Raw genomic sequence first — 17,739 nt, forward strand, 5'->3', positions numbered from 1 at the left:
GGCTCTCATAAATATGCCATCCAGTACCTAAAGCACTTCAAAATTAGTGCACAAAATCAATTAAGTTGTATCATGTTCTCGCCTATAGTCAATATTTGTAAATCCAATAAATTTAAGTGCAACATCAATTGTACGCCTTCCAAGGAAAACAACCACTATACCTCCAAGTTTAGGCAATACAAACAAAACAGGACACAGCACTTGCACAAAGATCATCATACCACCTCACCATAAGAAACTCATAGAAGGCACTGCTTTCTCAGTCCAAACCGCCAAGCTCTGGAATCACTACCAGCCATGATTCAAAGCATTCATGAGCATATACACTGTAGAAAACATCATCCCATAAACCTGGCAAAGAACCCGGAAATATGATGTCACCTTTCAATATAATTTATAGCCCACAGATGTGGAATAGCCCATCCATCACACCTCTTTCTATATCACAGTAAGCTTAGGAGATCTGACCTAGCCTGGGTATTATAAGGTAATATCAATTCATACATTACATCTTTTGCCCACAATAACACTAATGCCATAACAGTCAGTGGTCGGGAACCATCTGTTGCTTAATTCACTTTCACTCACGTAAGACATATCTGCTATGGGTCTTGCTCTGGGTTTTGTCTATCACCCAATAATGTAAAAGCCTGTAAACCAGTCATCACCAATAAACATGCATGGAATGAGCGAAGTAGTGCTGGCCAACTGGAAGAGTAATCTAGTCCAAGACTTCAGATAACAAGTAGCTACATACGACGGCAGCTTATTTATATCCCACAGAGACATTCAGAAATGGAATGATAGTCACAAAGTCCACCCCAGGAGATCTTCCCATCACTTCTCTCTCCACCCATGCCTGCACAGGACCATACACTTAAAAAAAAATATCAAGTTAGACAGTCCAGTGCAACAACCAGCTAAGCAGATAATGATCATAAGAAATAACATAAAGGGACCTATAGAGCTGCTCAAACCTTCCAGCTTAATGAAAACCATACAATGCTATTCTGTCTCTCATACCTCTTTAACCATCACACTGCTAAGTGTTGGGTTGCATATAACAATAACCTCACCTCACTGGTCATCATGCAGGGCCTGGAAAAACTTCCCATATAGAATATGAAAATAAAAATAAAACCCTTCCTGCCACACACTACATAGCGTAGCCTGCTGCCCATGTTAACAAGTGCTTCAGTGTCCGATATAGGTGTAGTCACCTCAAGGCATGGCTGTTTAAGCAGTAGTAGCCCCCCCTCCCATTAGTGCCTTGAGACCCTCACGGTTGAGTAGTGCGCTTTACAAATGCTCTGACTGATTGATTGATATAAATGCTGCAATGCAATACATATCCAATTATAGAACCCCATGTCTTTTTTAGTTTTTTTTTAATTGCTTTATTTCAAAACTTACAGGTTAACACCCCATATGCCACACTATTACATCATTGTGCAACTATTTATACACACATTAATAGGCGATTATCCAAATTGACAATGCACGCCCTCCACGCTACTGCAACTGTTTGCACCTGGGACCGTAACAACAAATACCTGTATGCTGTTGATAGTACCTTCCCCACTCCCCTACTGGGTCTTGGCTTGTTCCTTTTCCCTCTTTCTTATCAGTAGGACCCACTCCCACAGACTCACAACCGTGGAGGTGTATTTAAACATCCTTCTCTGGCTCTGCAGTTGGTCCCAGATTTGACCCGTTAAGAAGATGTAGGTGGTGTGCCCACCAGATTCTGGAGCAGATGTGTTTAGTGGCCCCCAGATATTTATAGGGTATGAGCTGGGAGGCAACAACTAGGCTTAAGTCTTCAGCTGATTTTTACAGGATATCAAGTCAAATATCCAATCTTTGAATTTAGGTGCCCGCCCTCTTCCCCACCTACATGTCACCCTCCTTTTTGCCAACAGTAGACATAGGTCAGTGTATCTACGACAAGTAACCTCAATTTCTTCAGGGTAACCCAACAGAGCTGTCTGCGGTGTAAGCGTTAGTCGTGTAGATATCATGAGGGACAGAGCGCCTTCAACTTTTTTCTAGAATCGCAGCGCCTGGGGGCAAACCCAAACCAGATGCAGAAATCCTGTGCACTCCGCCCGCACCTTGCGCAACTGTCATCGGGCCGCATACCAAATTTATGGAGCCTCATAGGTGTGTAGTATAGCCTGTGAAGGAATATACAGTGTATAATTTTCAGTCTGGTGCTTGCTGTGATCCTGTCAGTCTGTTGGCAGCAATATGCCCATTCCTTATCCAACAGTGGTGTAAGGAAATGCCTCCTTGGCATGGTTACCCCCTGACTTTTTGCCTTTGCTGATGCTAAGTTTTGATTTGAAAGTGTGCTGAGGCCTGCTAACCAGGCCCCAGCACCAGTGTTCTTTCCCTAACCTGTACTTTTGTTTCCACAGTTGGCACACCCTGGCATCCAGGTAAGTCCCTTGTAACTGGTACCAAGGGCCCTGATGCCAGGGAAGGTCTCCAAGGACTGCAGCATATCTTATGCCACCCTGGGGACCCCTCACTCAGCACAGACACGACTAAGTCGACATGGCACTCCCCTCAGGGTGCCATGCCAACCTCACACTGCCTATGCAGTATAGATAAGTCACCCCTCTAGCAGGCCTTACAGCCCTAAGGCAGGGTGCACTATACCATAGGTCAGGGCACAAGTGCATGAGCACTGTGCCCTACAGTGTATAAGCAAAACCTTAGACATTGTAAGTGCAGGGTAGCCATAAGAGTATATGGTCTGGGAGTCTGTCATGCACGAACTCCACAGCACCATAATAGCTACACTGAAAACTGTGAAGTTTGGTATCAAACTTCTCAGCACAATAAATGCCCCCTGAAACCTTAACCGACTATCCGTGTAGGCTGACTAGTTTTAGCAGCCTGCCACGCACCAGACATGTTGCTGGCCACATGGGGAGAGTGCCTTTGTCACTCTGTGGCTAGTAACAAAGCCTGTACTGGGTGGAGGTGCTTCTCACCTCCCCCTGCAGAAACTGTAACACCTAGCGGTGAGCCTCAAAGGCTCACCCCTTTGTTACAGCACCCCAGGGCACTCCAGCTAGTGGAGCTGCCCGCCCCCTCCGGCCACGGCCCCACTTTTGGCGGCAAGGCCGGAGGAGATAATGAGAAAAACAAGGAGGAGTCACTGGCCAGTCAGGACAGCCCCTAAGGCATCCTGAGCTGAGGTGACTCTGACTTTTAGAAATCCTCCATCTTGCAGATGGAGGATTCCCCCAATAGGGATAGGAATGTGCCCCCCTCCCCTCGGGAGGAGGCACAAAGAGGGTGTACCCACCCTCAGGGCTAGTAGCCATTGGCTACTAACCCCCCAGACCTAAACACGCCCTTACATTTAGTATTTAAGGGCTCCCCAGAACCTAGGAACTCAGATTCCTGCAACCTAAGAAGAAGAGGACTGCTAAGCTGAAAAACCCTGCGGAGAAGACGGAGACACCAACTGCTTTGGCCCCAGCTCTACCGGCCTGTCTCCCCCCCCTTCTAAAGACACTGCTCCAGCGACGCTCTCCCCAGTGACCAGCAACCTCTGAATCCTCAGAGGACTGCCCTGCATCTAGAAGGACCAAGAACTCCCGAGGACAGCGGCCCTGTTCACCAAAGACTGCAACTTTGAAACAAAGAAGCAACTTTGAAACAACTTGCGTTTCCCGCCGGAAGCGTGAGACTTGACACTCTGCACCCGACGCCCCGGCTCGACTTGTGGAGAACAATCACTTCAGGGAGGACTCCCCGGCGACTGCAAGACCGTGAGTAGCCAGAGTTCCCCCCCCCCCCGAACCCCCATAGCAACACCTGCAGAGGGAATCCCGAGGCTCCCCCTGACCGCGACTGCCTGCTCCTAAGATCCGCCGCCTGGTAAAGACTCTGCACCCGCAGCCCCCAGGACCTGAAGGATCCGAACGCCAGTGCAGGAGTGACCCCCAGGAGGCCCTGGGTGGTGGCTACCCCGAGGAGCCCCCCCCTTGCCTGCCTGCATCGCTGAAGAGACCCCTTGGTCTCCCATTGAAACCTATTGAAAACCCGACACATGTTTGCACACTGCACCCGGCCGCCCCCGTGCCACTGAGGGTGTACTTTCTGTGTGGACTTGTGTCCCCCTCCGGTGCCCTACAAAACCCCCCTGGTCTGCCCTCCGAAGACACGGGTACTTACCTGCTGGCAGACTGGAACCGGGGCACCCCCTTCTCCATTGAAGCCTATGCGTTTTGGGCACCACTTTGACCTCTGCACCTGACCGGCCCTGAGCTGCTGGTGTGGTAACTTTGGGGTTGTTCTGAACCCCCAACGGTGGGCTACCTTGGACCCAAACTTGAACCCCGTAGGTGGTTTACTTACCTGCAAAAACTAACAAACTCTTACTCCCCCCAGGAACTGTTGAAAATTGCAGTGTCTAGTTTTAAAATAGCTATATGTCATTTATGTGAAAACTGTATATGCTATTTTGCTAATTCAAAGTTTCTAAAGTACCTACCTGCAATACCTTTCATTTGAAGTATTACATGTAAATCTTGAACCTGTGGTTCTTAAAATAAACTAAGAAAATATATTTTTCTATACAAAAACCTATTGGCCTGGAATTGTCTTTGAGTGTGTGTTCCTCATTTATTGCTTGTGTATGTACAATAAATGCTTAACACTACTCCTTTGATAAGCCTACTGCTCGACCACACTACCACAAAATAGAGCATTAGTATTATCTCTTTTTTGCCACTATCTTACCTCTAAGGGGAACCCTTGGACTCTGTGCATACTATTCCTTACTTTGAAATAGTGCATACAGAGCCAACTTCCTACAAGTGGTGTCTGCAATTACCTAGTCCATCTCTCCCTTGCTCCGCCATAAGTTATTGGCTGCTCTTGCTGCACAGATTGGTAAAGTATTGAAACAAAATGTCAAGGGCTGTCTGCTTGTAGCAATATGTGAAAGGTGTTCACCCTGGGTGGTTCTGATGGGAAGTGCAGCGTAATGTCTCTAGTGCTCCGCTTAAGGCAGGACATGGTTCCGGAATTGGCCTTCTTGATATAAGTCACCACATGTGTGGATGCCATGTTTTGTCAGCAATTTTGTACCTGCAGTTTCGCATATAACTGGGATTGCCCCTTGATTCAAAAGTGGCATATCCTGTGAGTATAATAATCTCCTTCCTGTCCAGTTGACTAATTTTAGCCAGGCCTTTTGTGTACAGGCCACCGTAGAGTCTCGGGGGAGGTAATTCCTTGTTGGGCTTCAAATATGTGGAGTAGGGGGTCAGTCCATGTTACCCTGCTCTACTGCCAGATGTGGCATGTTCAGGGTTGGCTGGTACCAGTATTATGCGAGGGGTGCCTGCGCGCAATTGAAGTAGAGTTCCAGGTCAGGGTTTTCGAAGCCCCCTCCGGCAAACGGTTGAGTGAGGATTTCCCATTTCAAACGTGGCGACTTACCAGACTATGCCAGCCTGATCAATTGTGTGTTTGGCAATTTGAAAAAGTGTACCATACGGGGGTACGGAATCTTTAGGTGTGAGTAATTTGGGAAGTATGATCATTTTCATTAGAGAGATACGACCAGCCATCGATATGGGTAGGGTGATCCACTGCGTAATATTGGACTGTATATTTTTCAGCACTACCCCATAATTTAAACGCATTAGCTATTCTCTGTCTTGGGTTAGCTCTATGCCCAGGTATCGAAGATTCGTGTCAGTCCATTGTAAGGGAAAATCTGGACTGAATCTGGGAGTGTTTGCGGTCAGTGCGTAAATATGCGATTTCCCCCAATTTATTTGGATAACGGACATATGACCAAACTTTATAACCTCCCATAGCACTGGGTTTAAGCTCTCAGCAGGTTTTCCGAGTTATAATGTTACATTGTCTGCATATAATGAGATTAGTATATGTCTACTAGGTGTAAGGATCACAAATGTATTGTAGTGCTGGAGAGGTTTGGCCACAAGCGCAAAGAGCAGAGTTGACAGGGGACAACCCTGCCTGGTCCCCCAGGCTATGTGGAAGGGAACTGAACGCTCACCATTTATCTGCATGCATGCTAATGGATTAGAATAGAGCAATGCAAGCCAGGCTCAGAAAACGCGTGGGAAACCAATACGTCTCAGTATGACCATTAAATAGTCCCATTCAAAGGAATCAAAGGCCTTTGTGGGATCTAAGAAGACCGCTGCTGCAGGGATCCCAGGGTATATGCTTTGCTGTATTGCGAAGAATGTGCGTAGATTATGCGAAGAGGATCTGCCTGGGATAAATCCCGATTGATTCGGTCAGGAATGCCATTAATAGGCTTAGTCGATTAGCTAGTACTTTTGCCAGTATCTTTATATCACAGTTGATGAGTGGTAGTGGTCTGTAGGACTCACAGCTAGAGGCTGTTTTATTTGGTTTTAGTAGTGTAATTAACAGGGCTTCCCCCATAGAGGGTGGGAGCAGCCCCATCTGCCTGGCCTCAGTATAGTAGACCTCTTTTAACCATAGGACAAGTAGACCCGCAAAAGTTTTATAGAAGTCAGCTGGTAGGACATCGGGGCCCTGGGCCTTACTAACTGCCATTATGGCTTCTCCTATCTCTTCATGTTCGAGTTCAGCTGCAAGAAATTCACACTGCGAGTTGCTGAGCTAGCCCAGCGCAACATCTTCTAAATAGTGGTTTGTGTATGGTGGTGTTGCCCTAGCCGAGGAGTATAACTGCTCATAATATGTAACAAATGCTTTAACTATATAAGGAGTGCCTCTGAGTATGTGGCCAGGAGGGTCACATATTTCGAATGTGGTGCTGTCCAAGCGTGTCGCAAAAATACCACTGGCTAGTGCACGGCCCGGTCTCTCCCATTCTCCATAAGAACGCACCTGTGCATATTTGCCCCTGAAGAGGACCTCTAACTCCGCCGTTTCCTGATAGTCCGTCAGTGCCAACCAAAGTCGCTGAGCTATGTCGGCAGTTTGTGTTGTAGCCAATGCATACTCTAGTTCTTTAATTTTTGTTTCTATACGACCTAAGGTGGACCGGATGTCACGTACGATTGCCAACAAAGTCCTCGAGCTGAGACCTTGAAGGCCTCCCAATTGTGTCACCTTTGGATACTGCGCCCCTGTTCCTGTCCAAAAACCCCATTGTCTCCCTCCTAAGTTCATTACGAAAGGGGTCATCCAATAGAAGAGTGGGGATAGCCGGCATTTAGTAAGTGAGGAAGTAGTGGCAGGTAATTCAAGTTGAGAGTGACCGGAGAGTGGTCTGAATAAGTGCAGGCCAAAAGTGTGACTTCCCTAATCCAGGGTGCCAGTGGTTGGGAAATGAACCAGCAATCCAACCTGGGCCAACTAGAGTGTACAGTAGAATAAAAAGTGCCTTCCCTGTTGTGTCTGTGCAACCAACGGCAACAGTCTATCATGCTATGTGCAGCTATTTCAACGCGCAGGCCATCCGCAGCTCTAGTGCGGGAGGAAGCCGCATTAGTCCGTCTGTCCATGACAGGGTCAAGGGCCAGGTGGAAGTCTCCACCCCAGAGTAGATATGTTGAATCTATATCCACCATGTGACACCAGATGGCATCAAAGAATGAAGGCTTAACCACGCTTGGCCCGTAGCAGTTAACTATGGTGACAGACCATTGCGCTAGTCTGCCCCAGAGGATTGTGTATCTACCCGGCAGGTCACTTCTAACACCCTGAGGTACGTATGGAGTGCCTATGCGAATTAAAATTGCGGATCCTTGGGAATCGGATTAATAGGTGGCAAACTGTCGATACAAAGTCCAGTGTGTTGCAAATGAGGCCTGCGCTCCAGCTGCAAAGTAAGTCTCCTGTAGTAGTGCCAGGTGAGTGTTGTGTCTCTCTAAATATGTTAGGATGTGCCTTTTCTTGTGTGGATCACCCAGCCCGCTTACGTTCCCTATAAGACAGTTTAGGGTATGGCCAGGTTAGATGGCTGACTCTCCGTACCGTCTATCGGCATCAAGTGATGTGTGCGGTCTGGTTGATGGCAGGGGGTTGGGGGGAGGGGATTTGCAGTGCGTATGCAGTAAACAGTATTGCATGTGTGTAGATGAGGTGTGTGGATATTTAGCCTTGGATAACTTTTAAACTATCTTTTACGAGCTTTCTGATCCACCAGCATGAAGTCCAGATAGTGTGATAGCTTGTGACCTCCAAATTTCAGGGGGTGCTGTCCACAAGCCTTTCTTAGCGCTGCATCCCTATCCCTGCAGATCAGGAGGAGTGCAATTATCGGACGAGGAGGTTTACCCGGCAGCAGCCTCACCATAAGGGCTCTGTGCGCTCTCTCCACCACTAAGATCATGGAAAATGCTTCCGCTCCAAACTGCGTGGTGAGCATGCGTTCCACGTACTGTTCCATGTGCCCGGTATCAGTGGACTCCAGGATACCCACTATTCGCAAGTTATTCTTCCTAGACCTTGCTTCAAGGACTTCATTTTTGGCTGCAATAATTTTTTTAACTTTGTCCATTTGCAACAGCTGTTAACTTCTAGCTTGCACTGTGTCTTCAACACTTGAGATGCATTGCTCAGCCTCAGACAAGTGCCCAGGGTGACTCTCCAGTTTGATGGTAAATTAGGCCAATCTGGCACACAAATTATCCATTTTACTGTCTATTGAGGAGAGGCTGGATTGCATTGTTAGCAGAAGTGTTTTCATATCGCCCATTTCTAAAGATTCCCCCAGTGCTTGCTGATTGTGTGTGTTGTTGTCCATATAGTCTGGTTGACTTTTTGGCCCCAAACTGTAGTTTCGTTTGTTTGGCATCCATCCCCAGTGACACTGAGGATGGGTCCTCAGTCGGTGACTCTTCACCAATCCGGGACGAACCCTGGCCCCCATGATTCGACCACCGGGCTGACCAGGCCCCAGTTCGCCTCTCTGCCCAGGAGTCTCTCCCCTCTAGCTCGAGGCCCCTCCCATCAGTGTCATGCACTACAGTAGGTAGAATTTAGGCCAGAGCACCGGCTTCGTACGGGAGAGAAGGGGGGATGACCCTCCACGTGCAGGGTTGAGTCCTGCACCCCACAGTCTTACAGGGCCAGAGTCCAATCTGTGTGTCTAATCCGCAACAGCGAGACCCTACAGCCCAGGCAGCACATGGCAACCAGGGCCGCAGCACCCACAGCCGACCTTGTTCCAACCTGCAGCCCTGATTGCACCACCAGGCCGCAAGCACCACAGTCCACCGCCACTTACGCCGTTAGCAAGTGGAGGCCCACGTGCAGCTTCTGTGCCACTCATGCAAGGCCAGATCAGTCTCTCACTTTAGAGCCCATGCGTCCGGTTGGGCAGGCAGGGTCTTCACCTCTCTATGCAGACCACACCTGTGGCCCGCTAAATTGCGTCTCCGGCCTGCGCCTCCACCTAGTGCAGGCCCATCAACTCTCTCCAGGACGGGGACACTCACTTGGTGGCCTCAGACACAGAGCCTTCTCCTCCCATGCCGGGGTCCCAGTTGCGCAGGACTCTCCGAGGCCTCACTTCTCCACGGTCTTCTGGGTCTCTGTCACTGCCCTCCGCACACGACTCTGGGGCTCTGTGGGTCACCTCTCTGCTGATCGCAGGTGTAGTCGTCCTGCTCTCCGGCCTCTCAGCAGTCCCCGCAGCGCAGTGCTCCGGTTGGGCCAGTGCCACTCACTTCACCGCTCCGTGCAGGCCTGTCTGCCCCCAAGCGAGCCTCTTCAACAGCAGACATCCGTATTGGCCATTGTGTAGATTTGTAGCTCGCTGCGAGCCTCTGCAGGTACGGGCAATACTGAGGTACAAGTTGGGTAGTATTTTTACTTCCCCTGGGGAGGATTATGGTGGATAGTGTGTCCAGGGTGCGAGAGCCTCACTGAAGGTCAGCTATCTCTCGTTGGCTGTCTACTACCCCCCTAGAACCTCTATGAATAACACATACCCTGTTTCAATAACATAGTTGTCAGTCCAACATCAATAACTTCTCCTATTACAGAACATATCTACTTTAATCTGTTGACACTATCTATCTGTGCACTTTGCACTCATCACAGCTGTAAAATATCACAATCTCTAAAAGTAATGCATAAACATAGTTGCACCACGCACTGTAGATCCCTCGTCAATCACATTCAACTACAGGCACACATAGAACCTATTGATCTATTGCACAATTAAATACTATAGAATTCATCTTTATTTCATTTGACTGCTCTACTCATCAAACCTTCATCTGTGTGCCCAGCTGTCAAAATGTTCAACTCAGTGAACCAAATTTCATCCCACCTCATCAAAGCATGCAGAAACTGTCCACTCCCAAATGTGCAAGCAGCACCACTCATACTACAAGCACAAATGGCACACTCAGTTTTCTTCATACCTATTTTCCATTATTTGTAGTCGAAGGGTCTTCACGTATTCAAAGCTCTCCAGATTGCAGATGTCATAGACTAGGATGTACGCACAGGTGTCCCGAAGACCACGGCACTTCATATCTGACCACTCCTAGAAAGAGAAACCAAGCAAGGTGTGTGAAGGAAGATCTACATTGGAGGCTTCAGCACTTCATCTCTGACCACTCCTAACAAGAAAGAACAACCATGGGATGTGAAGGAAGAGCTAACTTGTATATTTGTGAATGGCAACAGAGTAAATACAAGCTTACTCTTCGGTGTGTTTCTGCATGAACAATCTTTCTTTCATGCTCATCCATTCTTCATAGCAAATATTATGTGTTATTAAGAGATGTGGCCATCTTTACTGGTGTGTGGTACTAGGCCAATAACAAGTTTTGGTTGCCAGAGAGGTGTTGAGATTTTAGGGTAGTCACCACTTTTGTGGGTCACAGTTTTTCATTATGTGTATGTCATACTGCTAAACGATTTCACCATTCTGGGGATTCGTAGAAATTAATGGGTTTCTGGGCTGCCGAGTAGACGTGTTATCATGTCGAAGTGCCAGGAATATATCTTAGCTCCATATTAAAACTATGCCTGGACACAGATAAGCAGGACCTGGGCATCAAAAGTTCCCCTAACCAACCTATGCATAAATTAGGTTTACCCTGGCACAGGGAAGCCCCCTAGCCTAAGTCAGCCTCACCCTGCACTAAACTGCATCTCAGACATTGCACGCAATGGCAAAGCCAACAGGTTTCTCCTTTATAATGTGATTGTCGAACTGATGGCTTTACCAATGTTTCTCTGCAAAGCGTTCTTTTAATTTAAAAGAAAAAAATATGTTTAAAAAAAACTGAAGGAAAAGCAAACACAAATCTTATGGTATATCCAAAACAGTACAGTGAATTCATTGTTTTCATTTTTTTTAATAAATAGCATGGTTTATTTTTCAAATACTTTTCACTTAGGAAAATTGGAACATAAATTAAAAATAATAAGGAAGCATCAGAATCAAAAGGGAAATGCATCCTAAGGCCTAATATACTTCCCACAGGATTCAACCATTTGCTCCTCTGCACTTGCCCAGGGAGCAGGTTTATGGGGCTCTAGTTGAAGTATCATGCTAAGTAAAGCTTCTGCTTCACACGCCAGCAGAGTGAGTGCTGGGGCCCATTCCCCAGCGCCATGAAAGCATGAAGGCCTTTGAGTACCAAACCTTGGGCTCTGTGGAATATAGGACATAAAATACACAAACCTTTAAAGTATTTCTTTCAGCCATACCCCAGCAAAAATAGCCTGGTTGCTTGCCTTTATAGACATGCTGGGTAAGGGGAGTGCAACAAGGTGCGGGCGGAGGTTTAATGGGATGAAGCAGCACAAGCAGGAGAAAACTTGCAAACACATGCACTGACATGAAGTGCTGAATAAAACGTAATACTGTAAACGTAAGAAGTGGAAGGATACAAGTCAGGCAATCAATAGGATCATAAAGAGGCTATGTCCCATGGGAGGGAAAAACACAAGAGCAAGGCAAGCCATTGAATAAGAAGCAAGCAAATAACAGGGACAAAGCCAACCAATGGTAGGCAATGGGTGGTATGTAAGCCCACTTTAAGCTCACCATACCTATTTTGCAACCAGACATCGTTTGCAGTCTGGTAGGTTTGACCTGCTAAACATTAACAACGTGCAGGTAGCCTTCTTTCCTATGTCAATTACCAGTAGCTCTGACAATGCAGTGGGAAGTCCCCATCACAGCAAAATATGAACTCTAGGCAGAACAACTGGTCATATGTGAGTCTCACTTCAGGGGTACAAATGAACAGAACCTTAACACCAATTTGGCCCACGCAATACTAGACAGCACACAACATGACATAAATAAACAGTAGTCTGGTGCTGGCCATGCACCATCCCCCTCCACCACTCAAAAATAAATGGCACACAAGCATAGAGCGGGGAGTTATTTACAAAAGTTAGAATAAATCTGGCACTTGACTAGTTCCCAGCAGCACCACTGATGATGAGTGGCACCCAGCCTTTCATTTGCAGAGTATAAGCACAGCTCTCCAAAATGCCCCCAATTCCTCAAATAATTATGCAGCACCCTTGCACTATGTAGATCCTTCACATACATAGTTTATAAGCAAACCCTGGTGCAGAGCAGAAAGGATCTGGAGTAACTGAGCAGTACTTGGCGATGTGAAAGCTCCTTCCCTTTTGGCATAACTTTGGCCTTACTTGGTATCACTCTTCTACTGGGCAGTTCCTTGGGGTACCGGAGCAGTGTCACTGGCACCAAGGTGCCTCTCAAAATAAGGGAACAGCAGTGAACAGCCCTGTACAGTGCACTACGAATGAGATGCCCCATGTTATAACTGAGTGGCACTATAGACCTGATTATCCCTGGAATTATTGATCAGCTCTGTATTCTTAACCATTCAGAGCAACAGGCATCATTAGGAGGCATCCCTGGCATAACTATGAAGCACCACTGGCATTACTGAACATCATTTCTGGCATAATACTGAAGCAAGATTTATATCTGGGCAGTCCCTTGGATAGGTAAGAAGCGCCACTGTCATAATAGAGCAGTGCCAGCATCTATATTGAGGAGCACAGTTAAAATTACTGAACAGCACATTGGCATGATTGAGATCCACCACTGGTACTGTGGAGCAGCACTGTTGTCATACCTGTTGAGCAAAAGTGGCACATATAAGCACGCCCGGGACTTCCGGGCAGACTCTGGTTATAAAAGAGCACCATGGGTATATGTGTCCAGCCTTTGGCCGAAATTAGCATCGACACTAGTATAGCAAAGCAGCATCAGACATTAACCCCCCCCCAATAGAATATTTCCACCTACTGAATGTGAGTAGCCCATTTTAAAAAATTTGTCAAAGTTTTGCTTACATGGAAGCTGATGGCACTTCCGACAAGCCAAGCAGGCGCTGCCACCAGCAAACAAGTGTGGCTGGCAGAAGCTGCTTTGGAGTGTTGGGCCTCAGATCCTCTTGGGGTCACTTCCTGCAAAGATACAAAACATACAATTACTAAGATGGTCTGAAGAACTAAACATATAACAATAAATGTGCTCTATGATGAGAGAAATGTAAATGTGACATCTCAGGAGGCTGCCAAAGGCCTACAGTGCTTTGATTGAAAGATCCACCTGACTGACTGCCACCCGTCAATTAAGCATTTGCGATATGTTTGACAATTCTTTGTTGAGTTCAAGTTCTTCCATCCTCATCAGCAGGCATGCACAGCCAAAAACTTCCATACAGGATAAGGACAACTACCCTAATATGCAAACTCAAACCATACCTGGCTGATTAAAACTTCAATACAACTTCAGTACAAGCCCTAGTCCACTCTCACCTGGTGACGGCAATTCCATGGCATGAAAAAGAAAGACATGAAAAGATATACCACAACACCTTTATCAGCAAATTAACTTTCCTGGCTCTCCCATCCAGGATGTATCACGTTCAAGACAAGTTGCATCCTCAACAAGGCAATACCCTTCAACAGGTCACCCCACTTAGAAGAAAAGATCTCATGAGGAAGATTTGACCAAGAGATGTATAAAGGGGAAAATACAAGAGAACTCTTGCTGTGCACCACGGATCTGGATTAATGTTCTCCCTCAGATCCTAGTTACCTCGTTCAGTAACAATTGTTCTCCTCGAACCCTAGTGTTAGACAGCACTTGATAAGAAACATTTTCTCAGGTCTTGCTGTTATCATAAATTCTGTTCCCACATTCATGTGCAGAACTTTGCTGCTCACTAACTAAATTTGAGTTCTGTAATATGCACAGGAAGACAACAAGGAATAAAGTCGACAGGTATTTTTATAAACAAAATACAAGCACTTAGAAAAATTATGCCTGCACACCACAAAGCAAAGAATATGCCATCAATTTTTTACAAAGATCCAACATGAGGAATGTCACAGGTTTAGACTCTCTTCTTAGCCTGTATGGAGGGAGCACTTGATGGCCCTTGTTTGTGTTCCATCAAGGGACATAACCACTGCAATTGGAACATCCCCAATGCCACAATTTGTGGCTTAACACTCAGGATCAAAATGCACCACACAGTGCACCAGTGATATCTCTACTCCTTTGCGTCTACACTTGTCCTTCCCTGTAACCATGCCACTAAGCACAGCCTTACATGGGCTGACCAGCGCACGCACTCCACGTCATTAAGGACACATTTTCTAGCCTTGGCTTTGAGAGCTTGTCTAATGTATTCTGAGTGTTGTAGTCTACGCTTGCTGCTATTGTACTAATTAGACTAACCTACCTCATAGCAATGTTCTGTAGGTGAAAGTTCAAGAGTGGAATAAGTGTATGAGATAACACTGAGTGAAGGAGACACTCTGGCTGTGCTCTGACCTCTAGCTAGCACTGCTAAGAAAGGTCTCACAGCAAGCTCTGATCATCTTCCACAAAGGTTGGCACCTCCTTAAGTAGAGGCACAGTCTCCATCCTCTACACACCAACCAGACACTGATTGCAAGTTCCTTTTAGAGATGCTATCTTCATAGGGAAGTGCATTCAAGCATGAGCCTCTGGGTAGTAAAAACCTTTATTTTCCAGTAGTCTTAAGTGCTGGTCTTTCTTAGTCCTGTTCCTGATCTCAAATATTTTTTATTATTATTATCAATTTACCAATATCATAACTGTGCACCAATGCAAAAATAAGTCAGTAGGATTACTTAGCATAGTTGTGCAGCTGACTGGCATAACTGAAAATTTCACTGGCAGGACCACTTGACACCCAGGCATAAATGAGAAGCAACCTGGTAATACTGGCAGCATCCTGGAATATTTGAGCAGCAGCAGCATGATAAATACTGGGTACAGCCTGGAAAAAGGAAACTAATTTGTTATGTATTTTTATTTTCTGGCCAAATAATTATGTTTGGGCATTCACAGGGATGGTGATGGGCTTTATAAATCTTGCTACAGTATTTAAAACTTTATGTTCCCTGGCACAATATGAATGGGGCTTATGTGGGGGGTACAGCCCATTGCGTGCTGCTGGAGCTGGGACCTTAATTATGTCAAAATCAACCACCAGTTGTTAGGTCGAGCATAAGCGTATGTCCTCAAGTATACTTTAGTATACATCTCTGTGGGCTTAAAGACATCCCCCTCCTTGTCATGTGTTTGTTTCAGTGTCCTTTAAAAACCCTTGCTTGCCAGTGGACTTTTGTTCCTATTTGTCTCTCCTTTTTGTGAGTTGTTCATTCCCTGGATGTTTTCAGTGGCTCCAAGCTCCCACTTCTGTAAATAGAGCTGTAATTCTTATGTCATCATATTTGCTGTGCATTCAGAATAGTTTTTCTCTCCCCCCATGGCGCCTATTTACTTTTATTTCTGTAACTTCAAAGTGAGAGAACCGTAATTAGCAGATCAATATTGGCTGCGCTCTCGCCTCTGGTTGCTAGTACTGCCCGATTCCGTCTGTTCCACCCTTTACCTCCCACCTCCACGGCTGTGATTCATGCACTCAGTCCCGTCTTCCCCCTGTTCCTAGCCACTTCCCCCGCTGCTGCAGGCAATTCCGCCTCTCTCCCCCTTCCCCTTCCTCTCACCTTACACTCGCCACAGCCTTGGATTAACACGTTGTGATGTTTTAAGGAAACCTCTCTCATCTGCCTGATTCTGGTGGCCAGGCGCTCGTTGGCTGGCTCGTTGGCGCTCGTTGGCTGGCTGGAGCCTGCAGCATTCATGTGACATAGCACCACCTATCTGCAACATTTAATTTGGACTAGCGGGCGAGTGGGCGGCAGTTGTGTTTTGAAGTTTACTTTTACAACCCGCTGCTGCTAGCACCTATGTCGCTGTTAGCAGTGCCTTACCACTTTCCCACTCTGTGAGAGGCCTTGTGAGCCACGTGTATGAGGTAATTATTTATTTATTTAGCGGGCTGCAGACAGGACGGAATGCCCGTGAAGCATTTATTAGACAACATGATGGTAAAGGCGCAGCCTTCGAGGAGCCTTAATGGGTACTAAAATAAGAGCAAAGGGCTATGTCCATTTGGCCACAAATTACTACCCCATCCATTGGTGGTACCTAACATGATTTTCATTCGCTAAGTGACATACTACAATTCTCGATATGCTGTGCTGCCATCAGAAAGCATTGTGCACTTTGCTGACACGCCAGGACTAGGACCAGGCAGCCACTGTTTCTGCTTGAGTTGTGATTCCCTAGCACTTATGGCAGACCTGCCAGTGAACAAAGTGAGATACCTCCGTACTCCCCTTAGGTGTTTTGTCCGGATGCTTTTTACCGAGGATTCAGCGAGTAGGCGGTGAGCACAACTTGTAAATGAATCCTGCAGCACTAATCTCCCAGGCTTAGCGATGTGTGACAGAGCCCGCATTCATGCGAGTGCCTTCAGTGCTGCTCCTCCTAATCTGAGCGCAGGGTGCCCGCGGTTTGAGGTGGTTGCACCAGTGTGCATTTTTTTTTTTTACAGTCCATGCATGTTTTCCTGTTCTAACTATAGACTGTACCTCCTCTACACCCTTCCCAATGATGATGGTCCGTGCAGAAAACATCAGTTCGAGAGAATGTGCTGAACACCGCAACAGTTTGAGCAAAGGCCGCCCCCAAAAGGGGCATAAAGGGCCGGCGCCGTAATGGCCGCCTTGGACCCGGAAGGGACCGGTTAAACCGGTTTTGTGGTAGGCGCGCCAACTTTGCGGCGGCACCCCCTCCCAAGTCGGCCAATAGGGGGAGTCAGAATCATTCAAACCCCCCCAATGGCTTTGCAAGAAGGCGCAAGCGAGGGGACATTTAAGGAGCGCGCGGTCCTCAAGGGGGTCAGTTCAATGACCAGGACAGCGCACTAGCAAGACTAAGGAGAAAAACACGACCTCGTAGAAGACCTTGATGACTCCCAGCAGCTAGTTCGTGCCAGCTTCTTACTTCGGTCCTAAGTGGGGTACCGCCCAACCGGGTGACGCGACCCAGCTGTTCCCGCTGGGTCTGCCACGACTGCTCAACGGACCGCCGGACGGTGAGTGCTGCTCTCTCAGGTAGGGCCCCCCTGCCTCTCACCGAAGCAGCTTCTTGCCGCCGGGCGTCCGGACCCATCTCTCACCCAGCTTCGCTACTTTACGAGCAGTGCGTCCTAACACGCAGCCTTCCGCGCTGAGGCTAATCACCCAGGAAGGACTAACCTGCTCGGGGGACCACCCGGCCAGGCGACACAACCCCACAGGTGCACGCTCATCCTGCCCCAAACGCTGAGATCCACCCTCGAGGCAGCCGCAACTACGAGCAAAGATTACCTTTCCAGCATACTGGAGCAA

The 17,739-nt window shown here is 47.2% G+C and overlaps 1 protein-coding gene across 2 annotated transcripts in view; it reads right to left on the reverse strand.

The window, feature by feature from the left end:
- Positions 1-17,739, reverse strand: part of RASL10A (RAS like family 10 member A) — a 74,391-nt gene that overhangs the window by 5,773 nt on the left and 50,879 nt on the right. The window contains exons 2-3 of one of the 2 annotated variants that reach the window (XM_069214576.1): positions 13,312-13,425; positions 10,377-10,501 (exon numbers count right to left, since the gene is read on the reverse strand). In XM_069214576.1, the coding sequence (XP_069070677.1) occupies positions 10,377-10,501; positions 13,312-13,425 (239 nt within the window). The remainder of the gene's footprint in view (positions 1-10,376; positions 10,502-13,311; positions 13,426-17,739) is intronic. The other variant, XM_069214577.1, reaches the window with a different exon arrangement.

Source organism: Pleurodeles waltl, chromosome 11, assembly GCF_031143425.1.
Source record: "Pleurodeles waltl isolate 20211129_DDA chromosome 11, aPleWal1.hap1.20221129, whole genome shotgun sequence".
Lineage (NCBI taxonomy): Eukaryota > Metazoa > Chordata > Amphibia > Caudata > Salamandridae > Pleurodeles > Pleurodeles waltl.